Source organism: Carcharodon carcharias, chromosome 11 (genome assembly GCF_017639515.1).
Source record: "Carcharodon carcharias isolate sCarCar2 chromosome 11, sCarCar2.pri, whole genome shotgun sequence".
NCBI lineage: Eukaryota > Metazoa > Chordata > Chondrichthyes > Lamniformes > Lamnidae > Carcharodon > Carcharodon carcharias.
In genome coordinates, this window is record NC_054477.1 from 77,831,875 (window position 1) to 77,846,987 (window position 15,113).

At 39.6% G+C, this 15,113-nt stretch overlaps 1 protein-coding gene across 1 annotated transcript in view; it reads right to left on the minus strand.

The window, feature by feature from the left end:
- nars2 (asparaginyl-tRNA synthetase 2, mitochondrial) overlaps positions 1 to 15,113 on the minus strand; it is an 88,799-nt gene that overhangs the window by 9,551 nt on the left and 64,135 nt on the right. Inside the window, exons 11-12 of the mRNA XM_041198528.1 lie at positions 9,542 to 9,679; positions 5,204 to 5,301 (exon numbers count right to left, since the gene is read on the minus strand). Of these exons, the coding sequence (XP_041054462.1) occupies positions 5,204 to 5,301; positions 9,542 to 9,679 (236 nt within the window). The remainder of the gene's footprint in view (positions 1 to 5,203; positions 5,302 to 9,541; positions 9,680 to 15,113) is intronic.

Genomic DNA, 15,113 nt, shown 5'->3' on the forward strand with positions numbered 1-15,113 from the left:
GACATCTGCAATCCCAGCTCAATGAAGATAATTGAGAATTGGTTAGCAGACAGGAAACAGAATACAGGAATAAATGGGTCTTTATCGGAATGGCAGGCGGTGACAGTGGGGTACGACAGGGGTCAGTGCTTGATCCCAGCTATTCACAATATATATCAATGATTTGGATGAAGGAACCAAATGTAATATTTCCAAGTTTTCTGACGACACAAAACTAGGTGGGAATGTGAGTGGTGCTGAGGACGTTAAGAGGCTTCAAGGCTATTTAGACAAGTTAAGTGAGTGGGCAAATACATGGCAGATGCAGTATTTCATGGATAAGTGTGAAATTATCCACTTCGGTAGGAAAAACAGAATTGCAGAGTATAATTTAAATGATGATAGATTGGGAAATGTTGACTTTCGAGTTGGACCTGGGTGTCCTTGTACACCTATCACTGAATGGAAGCATGCAGGTGCAGCAAGCAGTTAAGGCAGCAAATGGTATGTTGGTCTTCATTGCAAGAGGGCTTGAGCACAGGAGCAAGGGTGCCTTACTGCAGCTGTACAGGGCCTTGGCGAGACCACACCTGGAGTACTGTATGCAGTATTGGTCTCCTTACCCAAGGAAGGATATACTTGCATTAGAGGAATTGTAGCAGACTGATTCCTGGAATGGCAGGATTGTCATTTGAGAAGTTGGGCCAACTAGGCCTGTATTCACTGGAGTTTAGAAGAATGAGAGGGGGTCTCATTGAAGTGTATAAAATTCTTACAGGGCTGGACAGGCTGGATGCAGGGGTGATGTATCTTCTGGCTGGGGGAGTCTAGAACAAGGGGTCACAATCTCAGGATACAGGGTAGGGCATTTAGGACTGAGATGAGGAGAAACTTCTTCAGAGGGTGGTGAAGCTGTGGAATTCTTTACTGTGGAGGCCAAGTCACTAAATATATTTAAGAAGGAAATAAATAGATTTCTGGACCTAAAGGCATCAAGGGGTATGGGGAGAGAACAGGAGTATGGTGTTAGATAGAGAACCAGCCAGGAGTATGGTAGTGAGATTGAGAATCAGCCAGGATCATACTGAATGGCAGAGCAGGCTTGAAGGGCTGAATGACCTACTCCTGCTTTTATTTTCTATGTTTCTATGTAACCTTTATAAATTTGTATAGACATATTTGACCTAAGAAACAGTCAGTTATTAAAATCTGTGCTGTGAAAAGTATTGAAATTTGCAACAGTAATCATTTAATGTCAGATATTTAAACAGCACCATAGATCGATACAGCTTTTACACTGAATACATTTTTGGTACTGATCAGTTTCTAAGATTAGCAGAAGAGATGATTGTGGAGATTTTCAAAGGGCTGGACCTCATTCCTCTACTTTGGTCAGTCAGTGACCCCACTCTGAATGCCAGAGATGGGATCATGAAATTTTTAAAAAATTTCATTCCCTTCAAGCAACAAAGGGGTTGCATTTCTAAGGTTATCAGTTCCTGCTCCTTTCATTCTTTGCGGCATCTCAGGAATCCAAGTAGAAGCTACACCTGCTCTCAGCAGTCAAAGGGTCTGCTATGCCTGTGGGACTTGTTGAATGCAACTCCCAGGAACTCATACACATCTCCAAACCTAGCTGTGTACAAAAACAGCTAATGAACAATTTAACAAGTAGTTATATTGAGGCAGAAACCTTAGGCTATTAGTTTACACTGCATAACTACAGAACCCACCTCCAATCAAAATCACAGAAGAATTTTGGCTCTCCCACCAGAATATCTAGCCTTTTATTTTAAACTGGGAATATGAACTAAAGCATTGGCATTGCCAATGAACAGTTAGGCAAAACAAAATGGAAATATGGCAAGAATTGGTAATCTAAGATCAAAAAGAAGAAAATACCAGAAATGTACAGCAGACAAGTGAGCATTTACAATATAAAACAGAGGATGTTGCACTTTAGGTATGATTAAGCAATGATGAGGAGTATACAACAAAAGCACCATAACGTGCCTATGCATAATTACAACACAGAAGCACCAGTCAGTATATGTATTTATGTTCAGATGAATAGCAATCAAAATTTCATGCACCTATCCTATTCCTATGTTTTTCATCTCCAATTTCGTCCACCAGTCTTCCAACTTATCCATAAATGTTTACACACTCTTCGCTTCAATCACCAACTCCGGCGATGCACTGTACAACCTTACAAAACTTTTTAGAAAAGTTTCCCCTGTGCTCCCACTTAAATCAATTCCATTTATTATAACCATATTCCAACTGTAGACTGCTCAAGCACTGGCAACACTATGTTTTTATTCACTCTGGTCCAGCCCTTTATAATTTTAAACATTCCTTTCAAATCACTCACCATCTTTCCTTGACGAGAAAATTCAGCTCCAATTTTTGTCCATCTCGAAGTCTGCATCATACCAAGTAACATCCTAGTAATTTCTGGGGTGTATCCTTCCTATTGTCTCAACATCATTTCTATCATGTGAAGTCCAAAACCTAACACTGCAGTATTTTAAATTTTACATAAATTCACCATTACATCTCACTTTATTCCTCGTCTTAAAACCAGGTTTCCTTTTTAAAATGGTCTAATCCACTTAACATGATGCTTTTAATGTGTTCTGAACCTGGCCACCACCCACCCCACCTCCTGTAAATCCCTCTGCCGTTTCACCTCATGCTTTTTCAGAAATTTAAATACTATTGTTTTTTAAAACAAAATATACCACCTCACACTAGTTGACATTACATTCCATCCGCTATTATTCATTCAACGCCTCATCAACATTCCCTCCTGTGGTCCCAAGAGTTATTTACTAAACCTATTTTCATCAAATCTCCAAATTTGAACAGAATTTCCCCTAGCCTGGTATCCAAACCACTGTTGTACAGAGTGAATAGAAATGGTCCAAGAATACAATTCTGTGGAACACTGCTACCCACTTCCAAACACTCAAATTGCCCTTTTCCCCAAAACATTTCTCAATGTGGATGACACCAGCAAGGCTGAATTGATTGACCATTCCTAGCCAGCCTAAGGTGGTGGTTCTGACCTTTTAACCAGCTTTTAAATACAATTTGTTGCCTTACCCTTAATTCCACAACCCTTAATCTTCCCAAGTAGTCTTCTGAATAGTAACTTGTCAAAGATTTTCTGAAAGACCACGTAAAGCACAGATTTCTTTGCTGAAAACTCCACTGACTGCTTCAAAATATTTTCTCTTTGTCCAAATATTTTGTATTTTCATCTTTAACTAAGGCTCCCTAGTATAGGTAATCTACTTCCAGACCTCTAGGAATGCTGCACTGAAACAGCTGAGTGAGGTACATGAGATTTGTAAAGCTCTAGAAGAATTAAGACATTTTCACAGCTGTCCTAATGAACAATATTCCTCTAACACCACTACTGTTTTATATCACTTTGCACCAATAGAAATCATTACTTTCATATCATAATTAAAGGACCATTTGGTGCAGATTTCTTTTACTCCTATTTGAATTCTATCTATTGAAAAAGATAGAAGATAGTGAACAAACATGAGGATAATTAGGAATTTCTGTTTCACATATCAGTATTCGTGCATGTAAAAGAACCTTTCATTTTAACTTTAAGAGCTCAGAGGGTTTCATTGCTCTACAGCTGCTTGGAGAGGGTCCTGTTTAAACTGCAATTCTGAAAAAAATCAGTGGTTACTACTGTCACTGTTCTGAAAGAGCTCAGATAGTATGAAAATTCAATAACTGTTCATCTGTCCACTGAGATGATAATGCTCCTTTAAAATAGGTATGGTAAGGGTTGCGAGGGTAGTATGTGTATGTTTTAAAGAAAATTCTGTCCTGAAAGTCCTACTTTACCATTCAAAACATTATACACAAAGTAACACTATGGATTCTTTCAACAGTGGTATGACTAATGAATCAGTGGTTTGACTAATGAATGCATAGGATGATACATTAATCAGACAGCTATAACTGATGCACACCCCAGATTCACTGCTTTGATCCTTCAGTGCTCTTCATTAATATGCCTGAAGTAATTCTTCAAAAATACCCCTGAAGAGTCAAAAGCAACCCAAAGCTCGATATTACATATCTATTCTCACTCAAATCTACTCAACAGAAAGGCAGAGTTAAGATATAACATATGTGCTGATTTCAGCTAGCCAACTGAAATCAGTATTGCTGACTCAGATTTATCAATATCAAATTTTAGAGCTAGCGGAGAATGCCATGTCCAAATTCAATAGATACACTGCATGATTAAAAAAACTGTAGTCAAGGTGAGGGATGTCAGGAAATTCTAACATTCTATTTTAAACAGCCATAGCTGCATAAGCTACTCTCGCTTGCCATAGCCAAAATTCAGAGGTAAATTTCCACTCATTCCCCAAAGCGCCATAACCCCAATTTATGGCTCACTGAATTTTTCTATTTCATACAACAAACATTTTGCTGACTATATCAATATAAGCACTCTGCATTAAATTTATTCATTAGTTTATGCCAGAGGCACATGCCCACTAGAAACAAGGATGAAATCCATTGAGTACTACCTGCCAAGGTGAAATTTTCATTCCATTAATCTTAACTTGATTATAATATCTTGAAATGAAAATGCAGCCAAATTACAACATCACCCATTGCCTCTTGATTGAATGTTCAAACCTACATTAGCTGACGTTACACATTGTTACATGCGTATGCAGAGCCATGTGGTATATCTGGGATAAAGGATGGAAGGGGGAAAAAAATGGAAATTGGCTCTCTACATGTCTCAAGATATGGACCAGCTTCTCCTCCTGTAAAATAAAATGAAACATAACTGCCACAGTTCTTGAATAAATCCATGGTGAGCAAATTTGTACTTCACATCTATACAACAAATTAAATACAAATCTTGTGTGTTTATATCGAGACCTTATATATGCCTACATTTTAACTGTTTTAAAGCAGTTATTTAATAGTTTATGGTAATCCTGTAGGTTTACAGATTGTTCCTGTCACAGTTGAATAAAAAAATCCTGTTTTATGTCAGCAAATTCAAGCATGATTGGTAACTTTTTTCTGAAGCGGCGCATTATGAAAATTAATGAATGTATATGCCTGAGAGAGCTAAATCCACGTTATCCAACAAAATGGGTAGTCAGAAACATACTTCTGACACTTTCTGTATGTGAAAGTAAACTGCTTTTGTTTCAATACTTACTGTTTTAAGCGAGATTGCAGAAGATCAAGTCGCTCCTCCCTCAAACTTCCGCCACATAATTCTCCTATTCCAGGCACCAGAAGATCGACTGCTGCCACCTAACAGACAATACATAATGCTAACATTTTATGCACAGTATTTGAAATTAAATTAACATTTTAATTTACTTCATCCCGCAAAGGGATACAGATAGATGAGAGGGCAAACATTTGGCAGATAAAACATAATGTGGGGAAACGTGAGGTTCTCTACTTTGGTGGGAGGAATAGAAAAGCAGAATATTAGATAAATGGAGAGACTGAAGAATGCTGCCCTACAGAGAACTCTGGGAGTCCTGGTTCATGAATCACAAAATTAGCATGCAAAGACAGCAAGTAATTACGAAGACAAATGGAATGTTAGCCTCTATTACAAGGGGGATGGAATATAAAAGTAAGGAAAGCCTAATAACAACTGTATAGGGCAATGGTAAGACTATACAGAGATTACTGTGTATGGTTTTGGTCTCATTACTGAGGAGGAATATATTTGCACTGGAGGCAGTTCAGAGAAGGTTTATTCCTGGGATGAAGAGTTTTGCTTGAGGAAAGGTTGGGTCTATACTCATTGGAGTTAAGAAATGAGAGGTGATCTTATTGAAACATAAGAAATTCTGAGGGGGCTTGACAGGGTACATGCTGAGAGGATGTTTCCCCACGTTGCGGGTGGGGGGGGGATCTAGAACCAAAGGCTAGAATTTCAAAATAAAGGGTTTTCTATTTAAGGTGGAGATGAGGACCAATTTCTTCTGAGGGTGAGAATCTTTGGAATTCTCTACCTCAGTGAGCAGTGGAGGCTGGGTCCTTGAATATATTCAAGGCTGAGTAAGACTGATTTTTGATTTACAAGGGAGTCAAGGTAGGAGGGGCAGGCAGAAAAATGGAGTTAAGGGCACAATCTGATCAGTTATGTTCTTACTGAATGGCACAGCAGGTTTGAGGGACCAAATGACCTGGTCCTGCTCCTATTTCTTATGTTCAAACAGTGTTTAATTCAGTCTGTCTAATATCAGATTTTTAAAATCGAGGTTGTCCCCTACAGGTGTCCTCAATTCAAGCTCACAATTGGGAATGGGACTTTAATGTTGATAATGGTACTTCTCAGTATTGTAGAAATGTCAATAAAATAAACTGCAGTGTGTTCAGTCTGTGGTTTTAAAATTGAGAAATTACCTTCATTTTGTTTGTTCAGATTGAGTGGAAAAATGTGCAACATTAGAATTAGGAGAATTACAAGTCTATACTTGGCCATGATCGATTGTTGTTTAAATCAGTCATATCATATAGTTTGTAGATTTGATGACTTTAATATACCAGATTCATGAATTAATAAGTTTGTAGTTGAGATTTCTAATGTAAGATGACAATTATCCAAACATTAATGAAAACCAACGAGTAGGGTGATGTACTGGCTCCTGGGTTCAGGCTCTTTGATACTGTTGAATGAGAAATAACTATTAAGTTACCTTTTTATGGATACTGATATTGAAAAATAAACCCATGTGTTACCCTCAGTGTGCTGATGCTGGATTCTAAGCTCGGTGTGAATTGTACGATTTGTTTAGCATTTGGCAGTAGATTGTGTGTCTACTTATGACTGTTCTCATTTATACATTGCTCCAGAGCCTTTCTTTACTGTTGTTCTGCAACTTCCTCCAGCTCAGCTTACCAAGTCTAGGTTTCTGTATTACTACTGCACCGTCAGTGACAGAGCTTTTACTTACATCATGGTCTCTCTGCAGCAAGGTTTGTATACCACCTTCCTTTATCTTAGCACCCTCCCCCACACCCACTCAAAAGTGCACCACTTGGACTTCGGCTTCAATCACTTACACTCTCGCAATCACCATTCAAATTTCTTCTTCCCCTCTTGCTATAAAAAAAACAAGTCAGAATGTGGAACTTGCTACCACATGGAGTAATTGAGGTGGCTGGTTTGTATTTATTTAGAGAAAAACTAGTTGAGTACGAGGGGGAAAATAATAGAAGTATATGCTGATGTTAGATGAAGTGGAGTGGTTGGAGGCTCATGCGGAATATACATGGTGTAGACCAGTTGGGTCAAGTAGTTCGTTTTTGTGCTGCAAGTTTTATGTAATGCTATGTTAATGGTGCGAAACAAGTGTAAAATAGTTGTTTGCTGTTGGTGATTATTCCAAAGAGGGTCCATACAAATCAATTAAGCTCCGAAGAGGAGTCATAAGGACTCAAAATATTAACTTTAACGTTAATGTTTCTCTCTCCATCGACGCTGCCAAACCTGCTGAGTTTTTTTCAGGCATTTCCTGTTTTTATTTCAGATTGCCAGCACCTGCAGTATTTTGCTTTTATATCAATAAAATCATACTGCTTATGAGCCTCATCCTGATATCAAAACATTTCAATGCTTAAACATTACTTTTGTACCTTCATGCATTTTCTATCTTTCAATTTACCAAATATCAAGATAATTAATTATACCTATCACATTACTCATCTTTGAAACATCACAGCACTGTAACTTGTGCAAAGCTGAATGCTAAACTCAAACAAAATGAAACTCTGTGGATGGACACAGACATCTGCTGTGGCAATGAAAGAAATCAGAAACAATTGTTTGCCACCCTCCATAAAATAGCATTTCTTCCATTTCCTTAAATCCACCAAAATGAGGTATGTTAATGGTTCAACTTGTTAAAATGCTCAGTAGATGGTCCACACATATCTCTGATTCACAGTTTTGATTCACATCTGTGCTGAGTTAACTGGGCGATTTTCACTTTCCTAACGAAGAGCCACGGTGACCAACTGTAGCACGAGAGTTTCTGCTCCTGATCTCACATTTATTTGGATTATTGGATAACTGAAATCATGCAAAGACATGATTGGGTTCAGCCGAGATGTCCTTCATGGTCACTAAATGTTTAGATTTCACACAATATCTAACTCTTGGTCAAGGACTAGAAGATGATTGGTGCCCTGGAACTATACTCGAGCAGCAGGATGGAGGTTTAGCTCTCCTTTACAATAATTCTCTGATAATCACAGTCCTTTTGAAAATTTAACTTGCCTGCAATAGTCCAACAGGCTTATTAGCAAAACTGAAGCACATAGGATGAAAGGGACGGCAGCATGGATACAAATTTAGCTAAGGAGTTGAAAAGGGAGCTGTGGTAAACAGTTTTCAGATTGGAGATGGGTATACAGCAATAGTCCTGAGGTTCAGGACGAGGACCACTGCTGTTTATCAAATATATTAATTATTAATTATTTGGACTTGAGGGCACAATTTCAAAACTTGCAGATGACAAAACTTAGAAGTGTAGTCAACAGTGAGGAATTTAGGAATCAAGTTCAAGAAGGCAGAGATAGGCTTGTGGAGTAAGTGGGCACAAGGCAGACAAAATTCAACAGAGACAAGTGTGATGCAATACTTTTGATAGGAAAAATGAGGAAAGACCACACATAATAAATAGTACAGTTTTAAAAAGGGTATGCAGAATAGAGTCACCTGGGGGTGCTTGTACACACATGCATTTAAAGGTCAGGTTACAAAGCAATTAATAAACCATACAGGGTTCTGGGCTTTATAAAATAATTGAAAAGCGAGTTATGTTAAATAAAACACCAGTTCAGCTCCTGCTGGAGTATCACGTCCAATTCACATTGAAGGGGAAAGCATAGTTTATAAAGGTGCTGCATCCAGATGATGCAATCTTCTTTCAACTTCTGGGTTAACATTCACTAGTTCACTTGATGCTGTATGGGACAATTATAATACTTAGTCAAAAGTGACATATTATAATGGTTGGATCATGTTTGTGTGTTTCATTTTATTTTGAGAAAGTATCAAATTTAAACATGCACCTTGCCCTTTATTATTATAACTAATGTGGAATGTATTTTATTTACTTCATTTTTTACAAAAATACTTTTGACTCAAATTTTCATTGATCATTTTTCACTGGATATCAAAGGTTATTCAAAAATGTGTAATTTATATAATATGGATTTTTGTACAAGATGAAAATTGGACAGAGATAGGATATATGCTTATATCATAATACTGTTTGCAGCTGTGTGGTACAATCATGTTGTTGCTTCTCAAATGGTTGTCTAAGATTTTTACTTTAGTTATATCATAGTTACAGGAAACATTTTGTTTGAACAAAAAAATAGTGCAAGAGACTAAATTCAGTCAGAATCTGAAGGATTAGTATATTTTAAACCATTATGTCTCCCACCACCAGAGGAGAGGAGTTAATGGGTTTATGTTAGATATTATAATGCTCAACGCATAAATCATACAATTTCTGCTTACTGTATGCTGAGGTCCATCCTGATTATCTCTGGCATAAAAGGGCTTGATGTCATAAGGATAATTAACTACAAAAACAGGGATATTGCCACAGTGCTCCACCAGATAACTCTCATGTTCAGTCTGAAGGTCACAGCCCCACTGTAAAAGATGACAATCAATATTTAATTCACCACTAATGCACAGTACCAGGATCTACAGAAATAATTTAATATGACATATGCAAATACATAGAGCTTTTATATACCTTCATTCAATAATGCAAATAAACAACAACCCAAACTACTTGCTTTAAAAAGGAAAATTCCTTTCCAGCTTGATATAAGTATTCAAAGATTAAGCACCTCAGGATACCTCCCACAAACATGATATTATGGCTAAACACAATTACAGAACCGTGTTTGCTGTATACCAGATGTAATGTCATGCAAATACTACCGCTACTCATCACAATCAGAAAGACAAACATGCCAATCTAATGAAATTACTGTTTAATTTTCATAACAAATGTACATGCTGTAACACAGCTAAATTATGCACTAGATTTGTTTCCAAATGTCTATCATAGCCACATTCATTCAGGGACCTATTTGCAAAGGAATGTCCCTTTAGTGGAATTATCTAAGTATTTCATTTTTAAAAAGCCACTGCTCAGTGACAGAAATCAACCCAAAAGAACCTGGTGGAATAACTTTCCTTCTCTATGGATTTGCATGTATGAATCTGTAGAATCAACTGGAAGGAACCTAGATACAGGAGAGTTGAAGAGGCATACATAGTTGAACAGGGCAAGTCTTGAATTTTCAAGCCTCAAGCTGAATGGTGTAAAAGCTGTTAGATTCAACAAGTTTTACGTCTGCTCGTTCCTGGTTGCAGTTAGGCAGATTTGTTTCACTTTATCACAAACAGGTAGTGAATGCATTGTACACATCATTTTACAAGTGTAAAAGAGTCCCCCATTCACATCATAAAATGACTACTCACACCCAGATAAAATCATATCAGGTCCCAGTTATACGACAGCCTCAGGTATGCACTGGAGTGCTGCTTTGGGCTGCAGTAGAGTGCTTAAGTTGGAATTTGGTGACTGAGGGAATTTAAGGGTTAATTTCTATCTAAAGTCTAGTCTTTCTTTAATTTAGTAAACAAAAAGTTGCTGTTTGGATTGGAAGGTGTTGAGTTTTAGGCCAGCTTTAAAACAGGGTTTATACAGGCTCTGCTTGCAGCTACATCTAATTAATTAGGTAACTGGCTTAAACAGGTTTTCAGAGGCTAGATTCAGAGAGTATAAAAACAGGCCATCTTACAGTGCTGACTTTGTCTGCACTGGAGTGCTGCTTTGGGCTGCAGTAGAGTGCATAACTTGGGGTTTGGTGACTGAGGGAGGAGGTGAGGGGGGAACGAGGTGATCCTTTGAGTATGGTCGGGTAAGTATTTACTACTTTTATCGCAGATAGTTTTTAAGGTCTTATTTTGTGATTCATCGTTTGTAAGGGCTATATTCTGTGACAACGAGGAGCAGGGAAGAAGGGCCCTAGAGTAATTGATATTATTTGATATTAACTATCTTCCAAAAGGTTTAATTTAAAAGGGTAAGTCAGGGCAGGAGAGCTCAAAGCCGTGGTGTGCTCCTCCTGCTCTATGTGGGAGGCCGGGACCATTTCCAGTGCCCGGGGCCAGCGTGTGCGGGAAGTGTCTCCAGCTGAATCTCCTGGAAGCCTGGGTTTTTGAGCTGCAGCAGAGGATGGGGACACTGTGGAACATCCACGAGGCACAGAGTATCGTGGATAGCGTGTATAGAGAGGTGGTCACACCGCAGGCTAAGAGTCCACAAGCATGAAGGGAATGGGTGACCACCAGGCAGAGCAAGAGGACTAAGCAGGCAGTGCAGGAACTTCCTGTGGCTATTCCCCTGCAAAACAGATACACCACTTTGGATGCTGGTGGGGGGGAAATGGCCTCTCAGGAGAAAACAGCAACAGCCAAATTCGTTGCACCACGGTTGGCCCTGCTGCACAGGGGAGTAAAAAGTGTGGGAATGTAATAGTTAAAGGGAATTCAATTGTAAGGGGAATAGATAGGTGTTTCTGTGACCGCAAACAAGACTCCAGGATGGTATGTTGCCTCCCTGGTGCTAGGGTCAAGGATGTCTCAGAGCAGCTACAGGATATTCTGAAGGGGGAGGGTGAACAGCCAGTGGTCGTGGTACACATTGGTACAAATGACATGGGTAAAAAAAGGGATGAGGTCTTAAAAGCAGAATATAGGGAGTTGGGAAGCAAGTTGAAAAGTAGGACCTCAAAGGTAGTGATCTCAGGATTAGTACCAGTGCCACGTGGTAGTCAGAGTAGAAAGAGCAGGATATATTGGATGAATACATGGCTGAAGAGATGGTGTGAGGGGGAGGGTTTCAGATTCCTGGGGCATTGGGACTGGTTCTGAGGGAGGTGGGACCAGTACAAACTGGATGGGTTACACCTGGGCAGGATCGAGACTGATGTCCTTGGGCGAATATTTGTTACAGTGGCTGGGGAGGGTTTAAACTAAAATGGCAGGGGGGTGGAAACCTATGCAAGGAGTCAGAGGAGAGGGAGTCAAGGACAAGGACAAAAGACAGAAAGGGGAATAAGAAAAGTGATAGGCAGGGAAATCAAGGGCAAGAATCAAACAGGGCCTCAGTGAAAAATAGTGGGAACGGAACAAGTAATGTTAAAAAGACAAGCCTTAAGGTTTTGTGCCTCAACACGAGGAGCATTCGCAATTAAGTGGATGAATTAATCGCGCAAATAGATGGAAACAGGTAAGACATAGTTGGGATTACGGAGACATGGCTACAGGGTGACCAGGGATGGGAACTGAATATCCAGGCGTATTCAGTATTTAGGAAGGATAGACAAAAAGGAAAAGGCAGTGGAGTTGCATTGCTGGTTAAAGAGGAAATTAGCACTATAGTGAGGAAAGATATTAACTCTGACGATGTGGAATCTGTATGGGTAGAGCTGAGAACACTAAGGGGCAAAAACGTTAGTGGGGGTTGTATATAGATCCCCAAACTGTAGCAGGTGAAGTTGGGAATGGCATTAAACAGGAAATTAGAGACGCATGCAATAAAGGAACATCTATAATTATGGGTGACTTTAATCTGCATATAGATTGGGCAAATCAAATTAGTAACAATACCGTAGAGGAGTTGTTCTTGGAGTATATACGGGATGGTTTTCTGGACCAATACATTGAGGAAGCAATTAGAGAACAGGCAATCCTAGACTGGGTATTGTGCAATGAGAAAGGAATAATTGGTATTCTAGTTGCGCGAGGTCCCTTGGGGATGAGCGACCATAATATGATAGACTTCTTCATCAAGATGGAGAGTGACGTAGTTGATTCTGAGACTGTGGTCCTGAATCTTAATAAAGGAAACTACGATGGTATGAGGCGTGAGTTGGCTATGATGGATTGGGAAACGTTACTTAAAGGGATAGGCAATGGCAAACGTTGAAAGAGTGTGTGGGTGAACTGCAACAATTGTTTATTCCTGTCTGGCGTAAAAGTAAAATAGGAAAGGTGGCCAAACCAAGGGAAATTAGAGATGGTATTGGATCCAAGGAAGAGGCATACAAATTGCCCAGAAAAAAACATCAGACCTGAGGACTGGGAGCAGTTTAGAATTCAGCAAAGGAGGATCAAGGGATTGATTAAGAAGGGGAAAATAGAGTATGAGAGTAAGCTTGCAGGTAACATAAAAATTGACTGTAAAAGTTTTTACAGGTATGTGAAGAGAAAAAGATTGGTGAAGACAAATGTAGGTCCCTTACAGTCAGAAAGAGGGGAATTTATAATGGGGAACAAAGAAACGGCTGACCAACCAAATGCATACTTTGGTTCTGTTTTCACAAAGGAGGACACAAATAACATACCAGGAATGTTGGGGAACACACGGTTTAGTGAGAGGGAAGAACTGAAAGAAATCAGTATTAGTAGGGAAATGGTGTTGGAAAAATTGATGGCCGATAAGTCCCCAGGGCCTGATAATCTACATCCGAGTGCTTAAGGAAGTGGCCCTAGTAATAGTGGATGCATTGGTGGTCATCTTCCCCGAGATTCTAGAGACTCTGGAACAGTTCCTACAGGTTGTAGGGTAGCTAATGTAACACCACTATTTAAAAAGGGAGGTAGAAAGAAAACAGAATTATAGACCAGTTATAGACGTCGGTTGTGGGGAAACTTCTAGAGTCCATTATAAAAGATTTAATAGCCGAGCACTTGGAAAACAGCGGCAGAATCGGACAGAGTCAGCTTGGATTTTTGAAAGGAAAATCATGCTTGACAAATCTACTGGAATTTTTCAAGAATGTAACTAGTAGAGTTGATGAGGGGGAGCCAGTGGATGTGGTTCATTTGAAATTTGAGAAGGTTTTTGACAAAGTCCCACATAAGAGATTCGCATGTAAAGCGCATGGGATTGGGGGTAGTGTATTGAGATGGATAGAAAACTGGTTGGCAGACAGGAAACAAAATAGGAATAAATGGGTCTTTTTCCAAATGGCAGGCAGTGACTGGTGGGGTACCACAAGGATCGGTGCTGGGACTCCAGCTATTCACAATATATATTAATGATTTAGATGAGGGAACTAAATGTAATATCTCCAAATTTGCAGATGACACGAAGATGGGTGGGAGGATGAGCTGTTAGGAGGATATGGAGATACTTCAGTGTGATTTGGACAAGCTGAGTGAGTGGGCAAATGCATGGCAGATACAGTATAATGTGGATAAATGTGATGTCCTCCACTTTGGTAGCAAAAACAGGAAGGCAGATTATTATCTGAATGGCTATAGATTGAGGAGGGAGAATGTGCAACGAGAGCTGGGTGTCCTCGTACACGTCACTGAAGGTAAGCATGCAGGTGCAGCAGACGGTAATGGAAGCAAATGGTATGTTGGCCTTCATAGTCAGAGGATTCAAGTACAGGAGCAGGGATGTCTTGCTGCAATTATGCAGAGCATTGGTGAGACTACACCTAGGATAGTGTGCACAGTTTTGGTCTCCTTATCTGAGGAAGGATGTTCTTGCTATAGAGGGAGTGCAGCAAAGGTTTCCCAGACTGATTCCTGGGATGGCGGGATTGACATATGAGGAGAGATTGAGTCGATTAGGATTATATTCGCTGGAGTTCAGAAGAATGAGGGGAGGGGGGGGTCTCAAAGAAATCTATAAAATTCTAACAAGACTAGACAGGGTAGATGCAGGAAGGATGTTCCCGATGATGGGGGAGTCCAGAACCAGGGGTCACAGTCTGAGGATATGGAGTAGACCATTTAGGACAGATGAGGAGAAATTTCTTCACCCAGAGAGTGGTGAGCCTGTGGAATTCGCTACCACATAAAGTAGTTGAGGCCAAAACATTGTATGTTTTCAAGAAGGAATTAGATATAGCTCTTGGGGCAAAAGGGATCAAACGATATGGGGAGAAAGCGGGAGCAGGCTATTGAGTTGGATGATCAGCCATGATCATAATGAATAACAGAGCAGGCTCGAAGGGCCGAATGGCCTACTCCTGCTCCTATTTTCTAT